This window comes from Geotrypetes seraphini, chromosome 6, assembly GCF_902459505.1.
Source record: "Geotrypetes seraphini chromosome 6, aGeoSer1.1, whole genome shotgun sequence".
In the NCBI taxonomy this organism is placed as follows: domain Eukaryota; kingdom Metazoa; phylum Chordata; class Amphibia; order Gymnophiona; family Dermophiidae; genus Geotrypetes; species Geotrypetes seraphini.
The window spans coordinates 95,954,384-95,980,099 of record NC_047089.1 but is presented as its reverse complement, the minus strand read 5'-3'; the positions used below and the strand labels follow the sequence as shown (position 1 = coordinate 95,980,099).

The 25,716-nt window shown below is 41.8% G+C and overlaps 1 protein-coding gene across 7 annotated transcripts in view; it reads left to right on the top strand.

The window, feature by feature from the left end:
* The first annotated feature begins 4,942 nt into the window (after positions 1 to 4,942).
* Positions 4,943 to 25,716, top strand: part of DACH1 (dachshund family transcription factor 1) — a 1,064,146-nt gene continuing 1,043,372 nt past the window's right edge. For 2 of the 7 annotated variants that reach the window (XM_033948400.1, XM_033948395.1), the window contains exon 1: positions 4,945 to 5,982. In XM_033948400.1, coding sequence (XP_033804291.1) covers positions 5,315 to 5,982 — 668 coding nt within the window. In that variant the 5' untranslated portion in view covers positions 4,945 to 5,314. Of the gene's footprint in view, positions 5,983 to 25,716 lie in introns of all 7 variants that reach the window. The other 5 variants (XM_033948396.1, XM_033948398.1, XM_033948401.1 and 2 more) reach the window with 3 other exon arrangements.

Here is a 25,716-nt window from a genome sequence, read left to right as displayed (position 1 = left end):
TGATGAATGAGTTATTACAAATAATTATTCAGCACATAATTTTATGGCTACTGCCTGATTCTGAAATGTTTATTTAATATAATGTAAATATTTATCAATTATTTGGGAACTACAAGCTTTTCAATGATTTGTAGAAACTTTTCATTGCAACATTGATCATCCTCACGTTTCCATGCAAAGCCTATTTTAAGATATTAATTGAAAATATTAATTTTTGTCAAAATATCGCCACTAAAATGTAAAATTGAAATTACATGTTTTCCAGAAATACAGTGAATAGATAGGCAATGCATACCCAAATCCATTTGAATAAATTACTTTAGCCTATTTCCAAAATGTTTCTTCCTGTATATTTACAGTGAGGTCAATGCTTCATGTTTCAGTTTGAGGTTCCTGGGACCAAAGCATGCACATTCCATGTGGTTTTCTCTGATTGCAAAATATAGAGACAGTTGCCCATCCTGAAGTCTTTGAAAGGGAGTCTTTCAGTTTATATATATATTCAGTATATTTTGTGTCTGTCATTGTGATTTATAAACAAATGGTATATGAGTCCTTCCAAAAAATGTTTGTTTGGGGGGGAGGGGCTTTAGCACCTCTGGAAAATAGCCATCCTGCAGAAGAATATGATGCACACCTTGCATTTATTTTCATAAGCACCTTCTGACATGTAGTTTTCCACTTTTGAGAGTAATGTCATGCATTATGCGTTTTGGAAATAACCCAAAAAGCCATGTGCATTGAGGACACTGTTGACATGAAACCACCAGACAATGTAACTAACACGTTAACTTTAGACATTTTTCCCCTTTCAAATATATATATAATTTTTTTTAACGTTTTATGTTGCTGTTTTTCTGTGGCTTTCAGAGCCCTGTAACTCACACCAAATATGTTTGTCTTTTGGCATTTTTTTTCATATCACTGCATTAATATTTCTAGATGAGATTCACAGCCAGAAGAAATGTGCCTGGTCTTCAGCTACCCATTTAAATTTATTGACAAAAAGGTCCCTCAGCACTGATATCATACTCCCTTTGCCTTAGCTTAACCAGCTGGTAGCTTGAGAAAGGCAACCTGTTGCAAACTGCATCATAATTAAAATTTTATTTTCTCTCATCAAGGCCTTCAGACTGTTAAGCAAAATATGATTGTATGTCATTTGTTTGTATTTGTATCTGCAGGAGCTGGAAACTAAGGGCGTTGCTAGTTTGCGTTTACTGTTAAAGCCTGGAGAGCGAAAGATTGCTTTCCAAACAGCACAGTTATTATGTCTGCAGTTGGTACTCTTCCTATAAATTATTGATCGGCTGGCTTATTCCTCATTCTGCTTAATGGATATAAATATCTGCTTGAGCAACTTTTATTACCTGTTGATAGATGAATTAAGACACGTTGCAATGGAAACGGATAATGATGGCAAAGTACAATTAAATAATTGCACAATGTTTGTCATCACTTATAGAGATAATGTGGTATATATGAACATAAATCGGTTAGAATTTTCTTATCTTTGATGCATGATTTAATTATTGCCTGATTATTTTGAAGCTGGCTAGGAGGGTGTAATCACCGTCATTATGTTTCTGTTACGAAGAGTCTTGTTCTGTGTGTTTAGCTTGACGTTACACAAAAACATTTTATAAAAAATTTTTGCATTTTGAGATTGTCATGATGACATGGTTGTAGTATATGAAATTATTATTGCCTAGAATACTATTTATGAATATTTTCTGGTCAATGCACCTTTCTATTTTAATGCATCAGTGCAGTTTTGTTAACATTATCAAATACAAAAGTAGTTTCATCGGATGCCGAGACAGTTGATGTCACTGTCCTGGGTAGATCACCACTACCGTGCCTCTAAGAAGCTCTTTAGAATGTAATGATGTTCTATCTGCTTATGTTGATAATTTTTCACACTCACAGTGCAAGCAAACATCTGTGCTGCGCTTGCCGAGCAGAGCAAATGAAAAGGTCGTGGTTGCTCAGTGGCCTTGGTCCTGGTTCTACTTATACTGTATGGATTCAAAAACCTAGAAAGATTCTCAAATACTGGATGGGAGAAAGTTGTAAGCTTCTTGCTCCCATGGGTGTTACTGAGATGGGAGTTAGCCGTCTTCCTCACCTTCTTAGGTAGCAAGTGGACTACAGAAGAGAACAAATTGATTTAGTATTATTTTATGACTGGACTGGAAAAACGAGTTGGTAGGAGTAATTACTATACCCTTAAATTCCACTTTTCCATTAATTTACTATTAAAATATTTAGGAAAGCAGCGATAAGGTTTTATGATGTGTCTCGTAAGTTATCTAAGCTTCTATAAAACTCCCACTGCCAAAGCCTGAATATAATGGGCGTGAGGTAGCACCCTTAATGCTGACATTATCTTCCTACCCTGTTACTGAAAGAAATGTATTTTCTTATATTTGCGTACAGATGTATGCCAATTGGAATATGCAGTACTAATACATTATAGTATGCACTACCTCTTATTTTGATACTATGACAAAATATGTTCCCATAGCTTCCATAACTGCCGTTTGGAGTGCTTTCAATAAATATAATGAATACAGTCTGTCTTTGTATCATATCTTGGGATTAAGTTGCTTAACTGCAGTGTGGCCAAAATTGATGCACACTTTTAAAAAAATGAAAACAGTGCATGAACTTGACTGCTGACCTCCTGGCAATGAAAGAACTACTTATCATTTTGTCAGCAGATGTACAGTGGTTCTGTTCTGCTTTCCACCTTGCAGCCAAGATGATAATGCAGCACAGATAAACCTGAACATTTACTATTGATTAGGAAGCTCTGCCAAATTATTTATTTGGATTCCCCACTTGAGAGCTGTGTAAAGGTCAACATAAATGGTTGAGATTTAATAGAGCAATAATTGCCCGAAACAGCCAAATCAAGGTAGACTTGCTTATGGCTGAGGGATCCATACAACCATTCCGATCGTTTTTACCTGTCTCAAGGTCTGTCCAATCACGTGATCTGAAGGCTCCTTATAGAAAATCTTTATGGTGTGACACCAATACGAAAAAGGAGCTTTACTCTTTTTTTTTTTTTTGGGGGGGGGCGGGCGGGGGGATTCAGTACTCCGACTTATACACATATATGATGTCTATATGCAATACCTGTTAGGCACCGAACACCACTTACATAATTGCCCACTCAGCCCTAGCAAAAATGAATTGAACCCAGAGGTGACTACCACCTAAAAATATATCCTGAAAGTCATGTCATCTGCTTACTGTTTGGTGTGTTTTTCTAAAATAAAAGACTGTCTAGCCATGGAACGGCTCCATGAACATAACAGGAAGGTTGCTTCAAACAAATATAGCACGGAAATTAAAGACTTCTTAATTAGTGCAGCAATTAGGCTTTCTTGGTAGCATTTTAATCAGCACAGGCCCTATCAAAGGACAAGCGCAACGATTTGAAAGCCTTTGAATTTTAAACAGCCTGATTGATTTCAACACAATAAGCCCCCTTACACTTGACACGGGGAAATTTTTTGAAATATCAGTTACAGTATGTAGAGTCTGGCTGCAGCAAATCCTAGAAAGAAAAGCAGGACTGAAAGCAAGCAAGCTTAACTGCGCTTTTTATTCCGTCCAGCGATCAAAGTAAAATTTCCAAGAATGCTATAAATGAAAAAGGTGGCAATAAAATGAGTAAGGATACGTTATTACTACTATTACTATTCATTATTTCTAGAGCTCTACCAGCCGTACGCAGCGCTGCACAAAGCTACAAAAGAGATAGTCCCTGCTCGAATAAGTCTACAGTCTAATCTAAACTTAATTGTTTAGATTAGACTGTAGACTTATTCGAGCAGGGACTATCTCTTTTGTAGCTTTGACAGACAAACAGGATGCCAGTTTCCTTTAATCTCTGGAAATGCTTACTACAGGATGCTTTGAAGACTCAAAAATCTTTAATAACTGACTTTATTATTAAGTGTAAAACCCCATTGCTGTATTAAAAGATCACCGGTACGCTGAATTAGTGTATGAGTTGAACCCTCTCCTACCGTTCAAAAGTGCTCATATACCGGTAATCCAGAACAAGAAACCAAAGATACAAGATAAGGTGGGGAAGGGGGTTTGTCACCGTAAGATAAGGAGCGGACATAAAAAGATGTTTGGTTCTATCAATAATCTTTCTGCTTTGAGAGCGTGATTTAAAGATTGCGAACGGGTTTTCAACAAGTTGCTGTTATAAGTTCCTTCCTTTATTTCCTATCCGTACAAACTTAACAACGGAAAATAATAATGCATCTTTTCGTATTCTAATGCCAGCTTTAATTTAACGGATTGAGAAACCTAAAGAACAATAGCTGTTTTTCTAAACGTATGCAGAGAATGCAGAATTCAATCTCGCATTGTGTTTATATCCAGAGAATAGAAATCTGTCTGTTAACTTATTGATGCAATTCTTGCCTGCAAGATCTCAATAACTCAGGTGAAAATATGCATTTGGTTATTTGATGTCCTCCTCACATGAAACATGTTGTATATGTTTGAGCTTACACAGTCTAAATATGTTTATTTCTGTTTCATGACAGAGCCACCGATTTGCATAGTGTTACCGAGACGGTCGGGGATCCTAATTTTACCCACTTCCTCGCGGGCGAACAAACATTGGATCCTGTCAGTCACCGACTTCCGCCGGGGGAATAGTGTATTTGCTGCACTTTTGCAAATCTGCTAACGGGTTATGTGAAAGACGCGGCGCTGCTTCGAACTTACGACACTTCTCATTCGGCAGCAGCCAGCAAACTTTTCTTTCTCGTAGCGCGCGAGCCCGTTAGTGGATGACAGGCTGGAAAGGGGGTTGGGGGAGGGGGGGTCAGTCGCGCCTCCCTGAGGACAGTTAAAAGCTCGTGCGGAGGGGTTGGGCCAGGGGGGCCGTACGATACACGCTGTAAGCTTGGCGCTGCTGAAAGAAAGACACAAACATACACGTTTCCAAGTTTTCCGGAGCTCCGCCCCCGCCGCACCATATGACAACAACAACTGGCCCGGAGCTGAAGCAGCAGCACTCGTGCTCTCCGCTCCAGCACTGTCACTCCTCGCGCTGCCAGAGCAGCGCTTGAGCTCGTGCCGCCTCTCCTGGCCGCGGGAGCCCCTTGGACTGCACTTTGGTATCGGACTTTGCGGGACCGTCGGGGCGCTTCAGTTCTCCCCCCCCCCCGCCTTCTGGGGGAGAGTTTCAGTCAAGTTGGGGGGGTAGCCGGCTGTATTTTTAGCCGCTGGAGGGGGGTCACTCCCTCCCCCCACCCCCTCCTCATCGCAGGTGACTATGGCCGTGCCGGCTGCGCTCATCCCACCGACCCAGCTGCTGCCTCCTCAGCCTCCCGTCGCAACCTCCGCCGCTTCCACCACTTCGACCAACACCTCTCCGAGCTCCTCATGCCCGGCGGCGGCTGCGGCGGCCACCACCTCCTGCTCCTCCTCGTCTTCTCCGGCCACCTCCTCCCCGGCTCCGTCCCTGGCCGCGGCCGCCTCCTCCGGGCCCAGCTTGTTCCGGCCGGAGCCCATCACCGCTCCGACGGTCACCTCCAGCGGCGGGAACAGCTGCAGCCCCAGCCCGGCCACCACCCCGGCAGGGCCCGGCCCCCTGCCTGGCAAACCCGTCTACTCCACTCCGTCGCCGGTGGAGAACACCCCCCAGAACAACGAGTGCAAGATGGTGGAGCTGAGGGGGGCTAAGGTGGCCTCGTTCACCGTAGAGGGCTCCGAGCTCATCTGCTTGCCGCAGGCGTTCGACCTCTTCCTCAAGCACCTGGTGGGCGGCTTGCACACGGTCTACACCAAGCTGAAGCGGCTGGAGATCACTCCCGTGGTGTGCAACGTGGAGCAGGTGCGCATACTGCGGGGGCTGGGCGCCATCCAGCCCGGCGTGAACCGCTGCAAGCTCATCTCCAGGAAGGACTTCGAGACACTCTACAACGACTGTACCAACGCCAGGTAAGAGCCGCTGTTTCCTTGGAGCAAAGTTGCACCTCCGTTATCGCCCCACCTGGTTCGTTTCTTATTGCTCTTCTGCCAAAGCAAACACCGTAGGTAACAGCAACGGAGGGTGGGGGGGGGGGGGGGTTCCTTCTCTTTTATTGCTTAAACCTTTTCTGGCATTTTATTTGCTTGGTTTCTGAAGTGTAGTCTTAACAGGACATGAAATACTTATGCATGCCCCTTGCCGGTATTAGAAGGAAGGCAACTGGGGAAACTTCCAGGAGCCAACTTCAAAGAGGCCTGAAAGTGTGTGTGTGTAAAAACCTGAAGCAAAGGGTGGAAGTTGGAAAGGCAATGTTCTGTTTTGTCCTCTTTAAAAAAAAAAAAAAGTTAATTCGCATTGAAATATATGATATTGCATAGATAACAAATCTTAATAAAACTTGATATAAGTTTTAGCCGCGCACACATGCAAATCCGGTGATAATCTAGTGCTTGACTCTGACTCCAGCAGCTCCTCAGGGAGCACTGAAGTTCAAAACTCACAGTGACCTCCAGGTCAGCCGAGAAACTCCTTCCCAGTGAGTGAAAGCGCGGGAAAGGGGGAGGGGAGGCCTGGCATCAAGAACTTTTCCAGACTTCTCCCGCTTTCATCGGGGGAACAGGTGTGGAATTGTAGGTGCACACCACAGTGAATCAGTTGCTGTGTTTGTATGCACACGGGTTTGTTTGTGTGTGTGTGGGGGTGTGTGTGTATACACACACATACACCGAGAGGATGTTTGCTCTAAACTTAAGGTGTAATAGTTGAACATAGATGTTAGCCCAGGTAGCTTTGAGGTTCACAAATAGGCTGGAAGGTAACTTTATGTGCATAAAAAAAATGATCCATTCCTTTCCAGTAGGCTGATTTTTAAAACTGCAATCTCCACAAGTAAGGGGAGGGGGAGAGGGCAGTGGTGGCAGCAGAGAATGTATAACACAACCAGCTTTCTGCATAACTAGTATTTCTTTTTCCTGTTATCTTAATTTGTAGTCTTCAGGGTCCAAACATTACATTTTTGAAAATATGGATTTTCAGTGGTTTTCATACAAACTTTTTATTTATATAGTTTTCTGTAATTTTTTTTCCATTTTAAAATTTATAAGAAACATTTAAATTCCCTGTACAAAATAAGAGTGGTAGAAATTTGACTCAAGTTTTCTGCAGAAATTATTTTCTCCTTTCCTGTCCTCGTACTTGATTTTGTCCTAAGTAACAAGTGAGCATACAGAAAATAAGCCCATTTGTAAACTATGGTTGTTTAGCAAATCTTCTTCAAGGAATATGTATTATACACCAGACGAGATGCAATACATTAACAAGACTACAGTTAGGAGGAGGTGCTGAAAAGTTCTCAATCCAACCAACCAGCCAACTTGCTAAATTAAGCATTAAAATTTTGCCATTGTAGCTGAAAACAGTGTTATCTTATTTCCTTAAGTGCAAATTTGCAGAAACAAAATTTTATATTATGTCATTGTTTCAGATCATAGATTCAACAATATCCATGACATTCTCTTCTTGGCTGGGCTGATAACTTTTCAGTACCACCTTGTAGCAAGAGTGTCTCAAGCCATTTTTATGAAAAGGCTATCTGTTAATCTAAAGTTCAATGTGCAAAGAAGCCTTTTGACAGCACATCTCAGACTAAAACCATAGAGCCAATACATTTCCAGATCCTTTATGTTCATTTAGTTGTTTTAAATTGGTTTTCTTTTTCATTGTGGAAATGGAACTGACTATTACTAACCTGCTGAAGAACAGGGAGTTTTTCCTTGCAGTTATGAGGTGCATGCGTGTGTACTTGCATACATTTGTGCATTAGTTGTTAGAAAGAGGATGCAGTGTTAGCATATTAAGGATTTGATGAAGCTCATACCACATCACAGAAAGACTTCTTAGTGTTAGGGTTAGTACTTTGAACATGAGCTGATATAGGAATTTCTATACTTGTACTACTACTATTACTTACATTCACAGCTCTCTGATAATAGTAATAAATGCTGTTAGAGTAGCATTTAGCTATGTTAATGATATGCATGAGAGAAAATTGTTGGCCTTTTTTTCTTCATCTTACTAGGGCATGCTTAACTATAGGAGCTGTAAAGCAGTATGCATTAAACAAGGAATCACTTAATTAGTATGAAAGACATTTTTCTCATATTAATTCATACCTATGAGAGAGGTGTTTTGTGGTTTAGTTTTTTTCACTATTATGGTGAATTTCAGGTCCAGTATTTTAGAGGTACTCATCCAAATTTTAGAAAATGGGTTCTTTTGGTCTTTATTTGTCATCAAATAAAACAAATTGTGAAATAGGTGTACATTAGTATGTATTCATATGTGTTTAGTTTTTTGTACAGGTTTGATTTATTTGATAAGATTTGATTTTCATTGAACTGCAATCTTTCATGGATAAAAAGTACATAAAGTTTAGTAATTAAGCAATGACAAAATATATATAAGATGTCACTGCTCATGCAAAAGATTCTGTGGTTTCAGTTAAATAGAATTCTTTTCTGGAGGGCACTTAAATTTATAAAACTTTAGTACCTGACTTCAAGGGAAAATACCTGAGGGGTACTGAAAAGTTCTCAGCTCAACCAAGAGGAGAATGACATGCATATGGTTCAGTCAGTGATCTAAACCAATGTCAAAAACATAGAATTCATTTCTGCAAATTGACATGTAACAAAATAACACTCTTTTCAGCTACAGTGGCAAAATAATGCTCAGAAATTTAGGAAGTTGGTTAGTTTGACTGATAACTTTTTCAATATCCTGATTACTATTCAGTGCAAACCAATTAAGATATTATAAGCAGTATATAAAAATAATATAAATATATAAACTACCATATTAGATCTAGAAGATGGTAATTTTTTAAAATATACAGTTTTGAAAATGGTTCCCAAATTTCAAAATGGTGAGCATGTATGTTACTTGTTAAATTAAGATGTAGAGCTTCATTTTTGATTACAGCATAAGGTAACAATGAATAAAAATGAATTTAATTTTTTTTTGCTATGCTGAAACCCTTTCTTGAAATAGATGTCTGAATTAACATTTAAACATCTTATAAAAAAAGCAATATAATAATACTATTGCTGAAAACTAATTTGCTCTAATATACCAGAGAGTTTTTATTTTGCCAATATTAACCTTGTACTTTTGCCATCTTTGCGTTTTCTCACTAGTACTAGAAATCCATGGTTAAACTGTTAGTTTAACTGAACAGGTAGAATGCATAACTCAAGCCAGTTTGGTTTGTGGCTGCTTATTACTAGTTTAAACCATTTTTTTAAAATGTAGTTCTTTTGAAATTGCATTCTTCAGTTAAAAACAGAAGTTTTCAAAGTCAGTGTCTGAACAATTTCACCAATACATATGAGGAGGTGCTGAAAAGTTCTCAGCCTAACCAAGAAAGGAATGAGATGTTCAATCAATGATCTGAAACAATCCCAAAACACAGAATTTTGTTTCTGCAGATTGGCATGTAATGAAATAAGAGAACTCTTTTCAGCTACAGTGGTAAAATAACGCTCAGAATTTAGGAAGTTGGTTGGTTGGGCTGAGAACTTTTCAGCACCCCCTTCTACAAGGCCCATAGCTATACAGTATTTTGTAGATAATGATTAAGCAGACTCAAGCAAAAGGTTTGTAACCACTGTTACTACAAGATTATTAGTTTTTAAAGAGAATTTGAAAGCCTTTGATTTTCTTGCTTTCCCCATGATAATCAAAGCTAACTAATGAACAGTAGGGTGTTTTTTTTGGTTTTTTTTTAAGAACTTGAAAAAACCCTGGGTATAACTTTAGAACAGATGGTGGTATCTGTTTCAATATAATAACTAGTAATAAGTTGTATTTCATTAATAATGGCTGTTGGAAGTAAAGTGTACTTGTCCATATGATTACGAGATTATAATCATAGAGTTATTTTTATTCGGTTTTTTGTTAGTACTGTATATCTTTTCTTTCTGGATTTGTGTGTTTATTGACATGCATTCAATCAAACCACAGTAATCTATAGCTAAAATAAAAAAAATGCAGCATTTTGCACCCTGAAAACTGAATAAGTTACAAATAGGTCAAAGGATGCCATTACCCTAGCACATGAAGTAAAACATTTTATACTGGTCAAAATGCAGTTTTGTACCTTGATTGCACTTCATGAAACATTTAATTAAGGCTTTCCCTTTATTACTAGTGTATTAAATCCTGTGCTTATGTATAATACTCCCTATTGGTCAAAATCATTGCTTGCATTGGATGGATATGGATGAGTATGAATAATTTACAGCATAATGTGTTTATGTGTGTGTTTGCACTTATATATACACACATATATACCATACATGCTGGCTGTTCTGGCCATTTGTAAGTTTGCCTGAAATGCAGTTCAATATGACTATTTTATGTATTTTAACAAGAGTGGCTTTTTATTAGGTATTTTTAAACTTTATTTTTGAAAGGGATTTTGCGAATTAACAACAAAGAGAACAAAGATCCGGTGCTGATTAGATAGATAACCTAACATAAAGCACAGCAGTAGAAGCTGATTTCTTAATCGTTGCAAAAGATGTAATGCTTTTTTGTGTGTTGAATTAATCTATTGTATATCTAGTTCTCCGTAATATCTCAATACACAAAGAAACATGTTTTGATTTATCTAATATTTTGTAATATCTTGTTTTTGTAAGTTTAGCAATAGTTTTAACAAGGGGCAGAATTACCTATGTGTAGAGCTTACATGAAAGCTCTACTAGACATGTGAGAAGGGCTGCATATTCAGGCTATAATAAAAGCTAGAGGGAATATAAAACTCAACTGGTCAGGAAAATCAGTGTTTTTATTTTCAACATGATATACTCTATTTTAAATATTTTAGAGAATATTAAAATTGTGGGTTCTTTCTATTTTGCATTCAGAATGAATACCTAATAGTTTTCATTCACCAAAAAAAGAAATAACAGCTTTCTTGTTGATCTTTTCTGTAGTGTGATTGAGACGGTAAAAGCATTTATTGTTAACTATGAACTGCAGTTTTAAGTATTCCTCTTTCCCATGTCTTTCATTGACAAGTCTTTCTCTCAAAACACTGTTAGATTTGATAGTACATCTGAATTATTATTTATGAGGATATTTATCTTTCTGTTTTAATGTTTGTATTTTAGTCATACAGTAGTTGTGGGTGTTTCTTCCCATAATGCACTTGGGGGTCCCTTTACTAAGGTGCGCTAGCTGTTTTAGCACGTGCTAAATATTAGCACGCACTAACGCGTCCATAGACTGTAATGGACACGTTAGCGTTTAGCACATGCTAATATTTAGCGCGTGCACCTTAGTAAAAGGACCCCTTGGTAAGATGGATGAAGTCTGATACTGGCATGATCTAGGTTAATTTAGAGCCAGTTCATAAGAAGTTTCTTAGTTGAATATTTGTGAGGAGTTTGCATAAGGGTGAGAATAAAATAATGGCTGAGTGAGAGAGAGAGAGTTATACTCACTAGAATCATTTAGGAGCCTTTTTAATAAGGTGTGGTAACATATTTAGCATGCATTAGCAAATTAGTGTGTAGTAAGTGCAGCCCATAGGGCTACAATGGGCTATGCTGCATTTAGCTATGCATTTAGCTATGCTGCGTGTGCTAATCATTAGTCTGCATTCCTTAACTATTCAGGTGTCCTGCATAAGTGTAGTGAAGGAGGAAGGATTCATGTGACTGTATAGGTGGGTTGTCATGTTTATTCTGCACACTTATTAGAGATAAGTGACAACAGTCAGGATGTCCTTGGAAATGCGTGGGGATGTAAAAGTATTTATCTGAAACTGCTCTTTAACATTTTTTTCAGGTTTTGATAACATTTTCTGGTTATGATGAATATATAATCCTGAATAAATCACTTTATTGACACTCAAAATGTGAGTGATCATTTTAAATGTTTGATAGACTGGTGCTTAGTGCTGGTAGAGTACCTTTTTTTTTCCTACTTACAAGGGGCTGCTGAAAAGTTCTCAGCCCAACCAACAAAGTTGGGGCAGTATCCATCGAGGGCTATACAATTAGGGCTCCTTTTACAAAGCCGCGCTAGGGCCTTAACGCGTGGAACAGCGCACGCTAAATTGCCGCACACGCTAGCCGCTACCGCCTCCTTTTAAACAGGCTGTAGATTTTTGACTAGCGCGCCTAATCCAGTGCATGCGCTAAAACGCTTAGCGCACCTTCGTAAAAGGAGCCCTTAGTCCAGCAGTTTTTCCACTTTTTTCATTCTGTCAGAAAAATATGTAATGAAAAAAGTGGAAAAATTTCTGGACTTAAGTGTATAGCCCTCGACGGACTCTGCCCCAACTTTGTTGGCTGGGCTGAGAACTTTTCAGTGGCCCCTCATACTTGGACAAATGTTAACAGAAATAAGTTCTTTCTATATATGGCTTTTTATTTAGTTTGTTTTTGCTTAGGCACTGGGCTTCAAGGACTACATGGGTCAGGTCTGACATCTCTTGAGGATTAAGGGGTGGGGAATTTTCTATGTGGGCTACTATTAAGCACATGGTACCATTTTATGCAATAGGACTTAACAGTAGCCTATGTTGATAACTTCCCCTTCCAAATGTGCCAAACATGCCTCCCGCCCCCTTTTACTAAGCTGCGGTAGAGGTTTTTTTTACCACAGCCCAGAGTGCTAAATGCTCTGACAATCATAGAATACTTGTGAGCATCGGAGCAGCATTAGAGCATTTAACATCTAGGGCCGCGGTAGAAACCTCTACCGTGGCTTAGTAAAAGAGGTCCATAGCTCACATTAATACAAGTTTAATTAAAAAAAAAAAAAAAAAGGTTGGAAGTTGGGGGCAAGTGTGGATGTACAAAATGCTACAGTTTTGTGTGTGTATGATACATATAATAACCAAGACATTTTTAGCAATCTCAATTGATTTGATGCAGATGAGAGGATGATAGTGATCAGAGGGGAACGATAAAAGCTGCAGAACCAATAAGCTACTGGGGGAGATGGTGCAACTATGTAAAAACAAAATACTGCAACATTTAGGGCTCTATTACAAAGCCGTGCTAGCGGTTGCTGCGCAGTAACGGCCCCGAAGCCCATGGAGATTTAAAGGGCTTCGGGGCTGTTGCCACGTGGCAGCCGCTAGCGAGGCTTTGTAAAACAGGCTGATAGATGTCTATAGCATCTAAAATGTAAAAAAATATTCAGCAATGAAAATTAATTGAATTCTGTGGAATACAGTCATCTGCCATTATTGTTAATCTAAAATTTATGTCCTTTTTATCTTTGTGCAATTAATATTGTAATAGTTTGAGTAACACAGGATTCTTTGTTGAGAAATATATTTAGATATGTAAGAAGTATAGCAGGATTGCTTCATTTTGGTTTGTAACGTTAGATCTTTTTTTCTGCACTTAACTACTGAAAAATTTGCAATGTCCTATTATTCAAATATTTTAATAAAGAAATAGATCATAAAAAAATTAGTTTTTCAGGAATTAAGAAAGCAAGTATGATAGCATACAGCACTATTTCCCCATGTTTGGTTTGGGAGCAGTATATTTCTTTGGCTGTGAATTTTGTAAAATTTATTCTTCATGTACCTTTGTACCTAAAAAGTATATAACTGTTTAAATTGCGGATTATATTTATGACTTTTAAATCACTAAGTAAATCAGTACAAGTCTTAAGAGGGGCCTTTTATTTGTGTTAATATTTATAAATGTGTATTTTCATGGATAGAGAATTCCTTACATTAAAATAATCAAGCTTAACCCCCCTCCTCCCCCCAACAAAACATAGCAGAAGTGTTTCACTTCTGGTAGTAATTTGATAATCTAAATTTAACACATTTGTACCCAAATTTACTGAATCACATAGATGTGAAATGTTTCCATATACAACTATAAAATTATGGAACTCCAGATTAAGGGCTCCTTTTATGAAGCCGCATTAGCAGTTTAACGCGCATAATAGCGCACACTAATTTGCCATTCGCGCTAGCCGCTACCCCCTCCTCTTGAGCAGGTGGTAGTTTTTCAGCTAGCACAGGGGTTAGTGCGCGCTAAAAAGGTGCTTACGATAAAGCCGCTAATGCGGCTTCAAAAAAACTGCCCTAAATTTATTTACAAAAAGCAATACTTTTGTAGAAACATGCAATATTTATTTGATAATATGAGCATAGATCATAAATGGGGATAAAATGCTAATATATAGTTGCATGTGAATGTTAAGAAAACACCATGTGCCATTGCTTTATATAGAAGGTATTAATTGCTTTTGAGACACACCTGGTAGAAGCCAAGTTAAATTGAAATACATCACTTTCTCAATCAATCAGTGACATTTACAAATGTATCCATCAGTATCCCATGTATTCTGAAGTCTGGAGCATCTATCCTGATGCCTCTATTAGTACCAGTGGGAAGGCAGTATCCAGACAAAATCACAAGAGGATCAACACTCCCCAGTACATATATTGAGAGCTTCTATGTAATCTAATTTATTTGCTAGTTGAGCACAGTTACTCTTGTGATACAGTCTGACATTTTTGTTAGAGCATTACATCTATTTATAAATGTATTCTCCTGGCTGGCAGGTTTACAAGAAGTGTTTTAATGGAGAAATAGGTGTTTATGAATTTCACATGAAGACATTTTTGTGGGCTTACAAAAAGCTAACAAGCATCTTCCCTTTTATGATACAAATACCAAGGAAGCAACTTTTTTCCCTTTCCAATCTGTAAAACAGATTTTAATACAATAGAACACACAAAATATGTTAAAAGTATCATTTTTGATTTTGATTTTTATATTATTGAACATTCAAAAACTTTCAAAGCCGATGTGTTTTCCTGTTTTGTTTTTTTATACTTGATCCTTGTATGTGTATTTGAACTTGTAGCTAGATCTAGTGATTTAATTTTTCAGATTTTGCCAAAAGATAGTGTGGGACACAAATTTGTCCTGATTTTTTCAAATGCTGAATTACATGTGTCTATTCTGCCAGACTGTTGATGTTTCATAGGTCAAATTTAATATCTTACTACTACATACATGTTTAGCTATTCTTCTAAATTATCGGGTACTATTTATGCAAAGTAAAAAGAATTTCTAAAAATTTATGTTCATGAGCATTTTGTCCTGCATTTCTTTTTATTTTTATTAAAGAGATGTTTTGAATTCATAGTGCTAAAGAACAGCACTGCAGCATTATCTTCATGACAGAAATGAGGACAAATATATATATATATAAGTTAATGGTGGCATTTTTAAGTTTTGTTAAGACTAGAAAAATAAGAAACATGTTTTTGCTATAGTGTGGTTTTCTATAAAGAATTTGTTCTTTTAAGAACCATGTTTGAAAGAAATACTAAAGCTGTCATGTATTTAATATCAGAGACTTTTTTGTTAACTGTTTTGTTTTTGTTTTTTGCTGTTTTTGAGAAACGTTTTGATTTGACTGCAAAGCAAATCAGAGCACCTGCAACGTATTACCCCAGTTTCATTATTGGAGAAGATCAAGTTTACATATTCATCTTTTTCTTTGTCATTTTAAAGTTAAATGCTTTTGAGTACGTTTTCCTTCTCAAAATCTGTTTGATTTCTTGCTTCATTGGGAACTGACACTCATTGTCATGGAAGTGTCTGTAAACGTAAGAATCAAATGTATCTGTTCCAGTCTACACATTGCCAAACCTGTGTATATGGTACAGCTGACTGAGAACAGCGCTACTCAGCTAAAGCAGTGAAGGAAAGCAAAAATATAATAGGAGCAAAAATGTACATCAGTTTTGAGACTATGAAAGTCTTTTTTTCAGATTTCAAAAATCCAAATACTTAGATATCATATACTAAGAACATTTATTGTACCAACCAATAAAGAATATTCAGAGGATCTTTATAAAACGGACTCTCAGGATACCTTTTGGGATGTGCTGCTGGTATCCTTTTCCTCCCCCTTACCCTGTTTCTAAATACAGGGAATACAAGTGTTTATGCGGCTTTTTGTAAAATAAGCAAATACACACTAATATACACCTGCCCTGAGGTGTATGTGTATACAATGTAAGATATGTATGCATACCATAGTTCCTCCCCCAAGAATGCCTGTACACAGTGTACATATGTCCATTCACTCATATGTATGCAAACAGCTATACAATTTTAGGAAGTCGCTTTTTCTACACATGCAAAAGTGGCATTACATGTGTAATGCCTCTTCTAAAATGAGCTGTTGTATCACAACTTATAGACCCATGAAGCTTAATAGAGCTTTGTACACAGTTGCTTTAATTATTCTTCAGACTCCGTATCCTGTGTTTAAAAGCATGAGACAACCCCTTGTCAGTATAAAATGAGAACTCTGCAGGAACTTTTTTTTTTTTCTTCCCCCCCCCCCCACCTCCTTGTATGTATGTGTGTGTGTGTGTTATGATTGTGCGGGGGACACAGCAAGAGCATGGCAGAGATGCTGTTTGTTTTTCACAAAGTTGTTTGTGATTTCAGATACTCCAGGGAAATCTCTTGATCAGATTCACATCTGTTCCTGTCAAAGTGGGTGCTAAGATACCGGTCACCCAGCAACCATGGCCAAGTGGGAACTGGGCCGATAATAACTTCAAAAAGGAATGACAGATGCTAGATTAGGATGAAACACAAAATGCATGAAAAATGAGCCTGTTAAAATAATAATAATAAAAAAAAATGTTCAAGTACCTTCATGCAAATTAAATGAATATTGAAAATTAGCATGTAGTAATTTTTTCTTCCCCCCCTTGACCAGGAAAGGGGGGAGGGCAGTGTCCAAAGGATACATTTCCTGGGAGAAAGTGAGGTTTTCTTTACTATCATTAACATAAAAAGCAGCATTTTTTTTTTCTAACATATGATTAGCTGGTTAGCTGTGTACCACATATGTTACTAAATCTTTGTAGTAAGTGTAGCTCTTGACTGCCTTATTCTTTATAGGAAAATAGTCAAATCAGTGTTTGGAAGTTAATGTCATTAGGTTCAGGTAAGAGTTTAGGAATAACTTGTTTACTGCTAGAATCTGCATTCATTTGTGTGCCTTAAATTTAGGGCTCCTTTTACAAAGCCGCGCTAGCGGTTTTATTGCAAGCACTGAATTAGTGCGCGCTAGCCTTAAATCTATCACCTGCTCAAAAGTAGGCAGTAGCGGCTAGCGCGTGTGGTAATTTAGCGCACGCTATTCTATGCGTTAAGGCCCTAGCGCGGCTTTGTAAAAGGAGCCTCTAGTGGGCATTAAGTTGATAGTTTATGGCAATTATTAAGATGAATGTAAATCAAACTAGAAAGTTGGAGAATTGGGCCCAACACCTAACCTTCCAAATGAATTGAAAAATTTTAACTTGCAGGTATTCTTCATAAAAGTCAGCAAGGATAAGTATAAATTGAATGCAAAGGGCTTTAAGTCGAGGGCAGATCAAGTTTCTTTGTAGTAAATGCATATTCTGTAGTCTATCACAATTTATATATCTTTAGGTGGTATGACATTTATTCTAATGTATTTCTTGCAGATTAGCAATAGGAATTTGCTATCATTGGCGAGATGACAGAAGAGTTGGTAAGGATAGATAGAAGTTTTACAATTGAAAAATATTCTCTCTTGCTTTTTAGTCATGTCCTAATGTGACTACACTGAAAAATTTGATTTTATTCAGAAATTAATTTTTTTTCATAATGCCTCAGGCCATAGTTATTGCTTCCAAGAAGTATTGCCTAATTGTATTAACACCATTGCCCTAAGGATGAAAAGATAATTGTACAAATGCATTTGGAAATATGTATCTCTGAGTATTTATGATTAAATTATGCAAATGATCCCGCTCTCATCCCTTTCTGCCCCAGATTGTCTAATTAGGATTGATATGCTGAATAGATGTTCCAGAATTTGAATACGAGCATATCCAAAGAGCAGAAAATTGGAAATGACAAGGCTGCAATCCTCAGAAAAATGTCTTTCCTTTTCCTACTTTGCTAATGTGGTGGTAATAGCATTTTGTTTACCTGTAGCAGAACTTGTCTCAAAAGTGTGTCAAGTAGATTATAACAGCGGTACCTGGAGTGGCCCGCCTCCTGTTACTTAGCACCCCTTCCCCCATCCTTGTATACCTCTAACTAATCCCAAGAAGACAAAACACACCTTAGTTGGTAAATACCTGGCCGCAGCCATGTTTATTGAATAATAACATATTCAAGAATTCAACATCATTAAATATACATAAGTTAACAGCCAAACCAAAACATTGACAAACCCCCTAACAATGGTATCACCATTGTTACCTGATCCCGAGCTACCCTCCGAAGTAATTGGCCCCCGACCCCGCCATCCAAGCTAGGGTCTGAGGGGTGGCATGTCCCACACATGCCCCATTATCCAGGGTCAACCGACCCACCGGGCACGGCTCCCAGCCGGCCCACCGCTCATCCCTTGATGAGCCCCAGTAGCGAGTAGCTCGGGATACCGCAACCCCATCCATCCCACGCACCCCAACCTAATGGGCGGGCGGGTGGGAACACAGTCTCGGAGGACCAAAAGGTTTAAGTCCTCCGAGCATGCTCCTTTTGTAACCCCTCCCACCCACAATCCCCCTCGGCTGCGACGCCCCGATGGGCGGAAGGGGAAGAGATCCTGCGACCACGGACCGCCCCCCCTTCAGCCCCCCCCCCCGCTCTCTTTCTAGCTAGCCCGACGGACGACTCGGCGGGCCTCCCAGCCCCGCGTTAGGGTCGCCCGTCGAGACTAGCTCTCGGGCTTGCTTAGAGTGCAAGTTTCTTAAGTTAATTATTAAAATTCTGCTTTTGTGGGATTTCATGTTAGCCTGGCATATTGTGTGTTTACATTTCTTTTCATAGATTTTCTTCTACAACATTTAAGGTACAAAAACAAAAAAAAAAAAAAACCTGTTAGTTCCTCAGCAGTTGTTCTGTCATTTATTGCTCTTCTGAAGCTTAGGGTGGGGGGAGGGGGGGAGTTAGCAGTAAGTAGTGATGAGCGGCACTGAGTGCTCATCTGTCACTAGTTCAACCATTGTTAGCAGTGGGTAGTCACTCCCTCTGAACTCTGCTGGCTCCTGCTTTCCATCTGCAGGATGATGGATTGCTATGTTTAATACATTTCAGCTTTTGTCTAACTGGTCTATTGTGGACAGGCAGCTTTATCAATGATTTCAGTGATTAAGAAACACAGTTTCTACCCATTCCTATTGGCAGGATAGACTTCAGGAATGTTTTATTTGGGGTGGTTTGGTAAGAATAAAAACAGTGGCATGTATGTTATATAAATGCAGTTGTTTGGATAAGGATGGATGGAAGATTTGCTACTTTTTGACTTCAGCAACGGCAAGCCTGCAGTTCTTTCAGAGATTGCCGACTAACTTCTGTAGAGATTTAAAAATTGCCTTGTTTTAAAGTAATTCTTGGGATATAAGAAGCAAGAGAGCACCTGATGCACATATGATAGCCTTCAGTGAATTGCAGGAAAAATCTAAATCCTGCATTCCTGACAGCCTGGTACATTGAGTTACTTGATTTTGCATTTTATTTTTATTTGTTTAGGGTTTAGCTCACACTGCTGATGATTTTCATGTCATGTCCCTGTATGCTATTTTTTTCATTGTCTCCAGAAGACTTACAATCCAGGAACTGCAGAGTGATTTGAAACAAGCTTCCCTGGTCTCCAGCTTGGTGCTCTAACAACAAGACTATTCCTTCATATACTGAATATGTCCTTGGTTTGTCTCTCTTAAACCAGGGACATGTTACCTTATCTTTTTTTCCATTAATTTTTTTCCTTATGAATTTTGGTTTTGCATTTTTATAGTTTCAGTTCATTTCTCTACTTCCAGGCAGCAAAAAAACTGGTATGGTTACAGCTTAAACTAAGATACATTAAGGCAATAACACATGTTATTTGCCCTGTAACACACTTTAAGCAGCAGTAATGTATGTTGTATTACTGTACTGCACATTAATTTAGGTAACTGCAAGGAACATGAGATGCAAAGCATGCACATGCATGCAAAGCACCTCATTAGAATGTAAATCAAACAATACAGCTTGCAATGAACACTGCATGCTGCATTTTATTCTAGGAAAGCACCATCAGGTCAGAACCAGGTTTTCTTTCACTGCTATTTTTTCTGCCCTAGAACATTCCTTAAAGGTACCACAGCAACCTCCCCCATTACCAACTCCTGGGCCTATTTCTTGCAATCTCTGGTGTCTAGGCAGCTCTAGGACAGGAACATTCCCCAGTTGCTGGTTTTGAAATAGATCCTGTAGTCCCTAGTGGCAGTCTTGCAGTTGATTGCAAGATGTGTAATTCCTGTACTGGGGGAGTCACTAACCAGCAGTACTGAGATATTGCAAGTTAGTGATTTCCTTGGTAGAAATGCAATTTTACCATTCCTTAGCAACTACCTGGAAAGGCAATTTTACCATTCCTTAGTAATTACCCCTCTCCCATTGTGTGATATTCTAGACTTGGTTGTTTTGTTGATGGTATGTTACATTCACAACAGGAGTATATGGACTGTGTGTGTGTGTGTATATATATATATATATATATATATATATATATATATATATACATACATACACACACACACTAGTGTTTAAGCCTGCTACATTAACGGGTGCTAGAGTACCGTATTTTCACGTAGATAACGCGCACCCGTGTAAAACGCGCACACGGGTATAGCGCGCGGAAAACACAAATTTATGTACAGAAATTTTTATATACCGCGCACACCCGTATACCGCGCATGCTGGCCGACTCTCCTTTCGCCCGCCCCAACTCTCCTCTGGCCACCCCGACTCTCCTTTCGCCCGCCCCGACTCTCCTCTCCCCCTTGAAGTCCTGTCCCCACCCTGAAAGCCTGATGCCCCCCCCACGTCCGATTCACCCCCCGCTGGACCGCTCGCACCCCCACCCCGAAGGACCGCTCACACGCACTCCCACCCGCACCCCCACCCCCACCCTGAAGGACCGCTCGCACCCCCACAGCCTCCCGACCCCCCCCCCCCATCAAGTAGAAGCTCCTACCGGTGTCCTGCTGCTTTCTCTTGGCGGTCCTGGCCCTTCCGTGAGCCCTGTGCCTGCGCTGCTTCCTCTTCCAGCGGTTCGCCCTTTCTCTAACATCAATCCCTCTTGCCCCGCCGACTCCCCGACTCCTCGACACGATCGGGGCAAGAGGGAGCTCAAGCCCTCTTGCCCCAGCCAACCGCGGCACCCCCCGACATGATCGGGGCAAGAGGGAGCTCAAGCCCTCTTGCCCCCCCCCCGACACGATCGGGGCAAAAGGGAGCCCAAGCCCTCTTGCCCCGCCGACTCCCCAACTCCCCGACAATATCGGGCCAGGAGGGGAGCCCAAGCCCTCCTGGCCACGGCGACCCCTACCCCCACCCCGCACTACATTACGGCAGGAGGGATCCCAGGCCCTCCTGCCCTCAACGCAAACCCCCCTCCCCCCAACGACCGCCCCCCCAAATAACCTCCGACCGCCCCCCCAGCCGACCCGCGACCCCCCTGGCCGACCCCACGACACCCCCACCCCCTTCCTGTACCTTTGTGTAGTTGGCCGGACAGACGGGAGCCAAACCTGCCTGTCCGGCAGGCAACCAACGACGGAATGAGGCCGGATTGGCCCATCCGTCCCAAAGCTCCGCCTATTGGTGGGGCCTAAGTCACCTGAGCCAATCAGAATAGGCCAGCGAGCCTTAGGTCCCTCCTGGGGGTGGGACCTGAGGCACATGGGCCCAACCCGACCATGTGCCCAAGGCCCCGCCCCCAGGAGGGACCTAAGGCTCCCGGGCCTATTCTGATTGGCCCAGGCGCCTTAGGCTCCACCAGTAGGCGGAGCTTTGGGACGGATGGGCCAATCTGGCCTCATTCCGTCGTTGGCTGCCTGCCGGATAGGCGGGTTTGGCTCCCGTCTGTCCGGCCAACTACACAAAGGTAATGGGAAGGGGGGTGGGGGTGTCGTGGGGGTCGGCCAGGGGGGTCGCGGGTCGGCTGGGGGGTGCGGTCGGAGGTTCTTTGGGGGGGCGGTCGTTGGGGGGAGGGGGGTTTGCGTCGAGGGCAGGAGGGCCTGGGATCCCTCCTGCCCGTAATGTAGTGCGGGGTGGGGGTAGGGGGTCGCCGTGGCCAGGAGGGTTTGGGCTCCCTCCTGGCCCGATATTGTCGGGGAGTTGGGGAGTCGGCGGGGCAAGAGGGCTTGGGCTCCCTTTTGCCCCGATCGTGTAGGGGGGCAAGAGGGCTTGAGCTCCCTCTTGCCCCGATCGTGTCGGGGGTGCCGCCGTTGGCAGGGGCAAGAGGGCTTGAGTTCCCTCTTGCCCCGTTCGTGTTGGGGGTGCCGCGGTTGACTGGGGCAAGAGAGCTTGAGCTCCCTCTTGCCCCGATCGTGTCGTGGAGTCGGCGGGGCAAGAGGGCTTGACGTTAGAGAAAGGGCGAACCGCCGGAAGAGGAAGCAGCAGGACACCGGTAGGAGCTTCTACATGATGGGGGGGGTCGGGAGGCTGTGGGGGTGCGAGCGGTCCTTCAGGGTGGGGGTGCGGGTGCGGGTGGGAGTGCGTGCGAGCGGTCCTTCGGGGTGGGGGTGTGTCGGGGGGGGGAACTATGTAAAAAAAATTTTATATAGCGCGCTCACGCGTGTACCGCGCAAGGCTATGCACGGTTTGTAAAAACACGTATAACGCGCGCGTTATATGCGTGAAAATACGGTAGATGTCTGTCTGCCTGTTTGTTTGTTTTTTCTTTGTCTCTCTCTTCTTGGACGCTGCCTGTCTGTCTGTCATTTTTTCTGTTTGTATCTCTCCCTATGTCCTTAGTGCCCTCAGTGCCTCCTTCCTGTCCTTAGTGTCCCTTCCTATGTCCTTAGAGCGCTTACTGCCCTAAGTGCCCCTTCCTACGTCCTTAGTGCCCTCTGTGTCTCCTTCCCATGTCCTTAGTGCCCCCAGTGCCTCCATCCTGTGTCCTTAGTGTCCCAGTGCTTCCATCCTGTGTCCTTAGTGCCCCCAGTGCCTCTGTCCTGCTTAGTGCTCTGAGTTCCCCTTTCTATGTCCTTAGAGCCCCCAGTGCCTCGTTCCTATGTCCCCAACACTATCTTTCGGACTTTGTCCCACCCCACCCCCCTCCCATCCCCCTGAGCAACATGTTTCCATTTAACCCGCCCCCCCACCCCCCTGAAGCCAGCCTGCCTGCCTCCCTCCCATTCCATTGAGCAGCATATTTCCATTTAACCCCCCACCCCCCCGAAGCCAACCTGCCTGCCTCCCTCCCATCCACCCATTCCACTGAGCAGCATGTTTCCATTTAACCCTCTCAGCCCCCGAAGCCAGCCTGCCTGCCTCCCTCCCATTCCTCTTAGCAGCATGATTCCATTTAAACTCCCCCCACCACTACCGCTGCTGTGCAACCGACCCCACTGACCCTCCCATCCGACCCTCCCACCACTAGACGGCCGACAAACCTCCCGGCTCCAGTAGCGTCTGAGGGACAGTAAACAGGCTGTTTTGCGGCCTTCTACTGCCCTAATTTCCTCTGCCGTGTCTCTTGATGAGGTCATCAGGGATGCGGCAGAGGAAATCAGGCCAGTAGAAGGAAGCGAAGCAGCGTGTTTACTGTGACTCGGATGCTGCTGGAGCTGGGAGGTTTGTGTCTTCTCGCGGTGGGAGGTTCGGCTGGGAAGGTCAACGGGGGTTTCGGGTGTGCCAGGTAGAGTCTGCACCGGGAGGGGGGGAGTCGCAGCATGTTACCCTCCGGCTGTCCTGTCCTAGAATAGAACCCTAAGCACGCATGTGCACTCCTGCCGACCATGGAGCTACGGATGCACGGAGCCACCAGGTTAGAAGTGCGCATGCGCACTAAGGGAATTATTATCTTAGAAAGAAGATAAGCAGCTCTCATATGCAAATCTGCAGCTGACAGCTCAGCCACCGGTTCTTCACTATATCTGCCCAGCACATCCCGCCCCCATCCAGTCTTTGCCTTGGACCACCGATAACTCGCGGAAGGGATTTATCTGCAGTCCTTCGCTGTTCACCGTTGCAAAACAAACAAACAAACAAAACAGCGACAGGACGCGACGTGTCAGGAACAGGGTATGGCCCAAGGGAGTCCTCAAACCAAAACGGCCAGGTAAAAAGGAAAGCACTCCCCCCCCTCCCTCTACAGTTATGAAAGAACAGAAGAAGCCGGTCAAAACTCACACTGCTCTTGTTTTTGCTTGGTGAGACCGCGGGACTCGGCATCGGTCCCGTCCGTCCCTGGCGTTCTCTCACCTCTGAGTGCGGGAGCACGTAGCCGGCACACGTGCTCTTCACCCTACACACCACTCTGAACCTGGGCCCGGAGAGTGCGAGCTCCTCCTACCTTGTCCCTTCCGCCTTCGGCCGCCCATCTGAGGAAAGACTGGCTGCCTTGAATGTGGCGCTTTCCGTTCAGTGTGGTAGCGCTTCGGACGGTGTCCCGTGCCATCTTTATTTTCCCTTTTCTTTTTGCTTGGTAAAAAAGTTTATTCAGTTAATTCTTACAGGTCTGTCCCTTATTATTATGGGAGGTTCGGCTGGGAGGGTCAACGGGGGTTTCGGGTGTGCTGGGTAGGGTCGGCGCCGGGGGGGGGGTGTCACAGTGTGTTACCCACCGGCGTTCCTGTCCTAGAATAGAACCCTAAGTACGCATGCACACTCCTGCCAACCACGGAGCTACGGACGCATGGAGCCACCAGGTTAGAAGTGCACATGCGCGCTAAGGGAATTATTATCTTAGATATATATATTTATTTCTAGACTACCTAAAACTAAGCGGTTAACAATTGAAAAATATTCACAATAATTCACATACATTACATTTACAAAGTGCATTGAAATAACATTGCAATTACATAGCAACCTCATCCCCTAAAAATAGTTTCGAGAGCTCAAAAATTTGCACATTAGCCATAACTGTATATAAAGTGCAATAACCACAGCTTAAAATTCTTAAAATGAATCTAAAAAAAAGAGCTTCCACTAACAATTGTGTCTTCAACAACTTTCTAAATTGTAAGTGGTCAGAATAGGTCCTCGGGACACCAGGAAGGGAGTTCCAAAATTTGACCCTTGCTATGGACAACATTGACACTCTGGATTTAACATACCAGACAGTTTTCTCTGTTTCAGAGATTTTGTTTAGGTTTTGTTCTCTCCCCCACCCCCCAAGACAAGAGTTGTTAACCTTTTTTGATTCCTGTACCCCTTTATCTGACCATTGAAATATTTATATCCCCCTCCTAAACCACATATCCATTAGTGACTACTAATAGCTATACAGTATCGTATGCCACTGTTAACCACCAGCAATGCTAACAGTCACTAAAATTACAATAGTACACAATTGTACTACTGAAGTTATACTTAAAGCTACAGCACTACCTAAATTGTACATAACATTGTTGAATAAAATTACCATTTACAAATAATACGTATTAAGAAACATTTCGTTCATAAGCATTGCAACAGAAATTCAGTAATTTTCAGTTATTTAGGTCACAGCCTTTGTCACGAAGAAATGGGGCTCCTGTAACGAAGCCACGTTAGCATTTTAACACACGCTAATTTGCCGTCCGCGCTAGCCGCTACCGCCTCCCCTTGAGCAGGCAGTAGTTTTTCGGCTAGTGAGGGGGTTAGCAC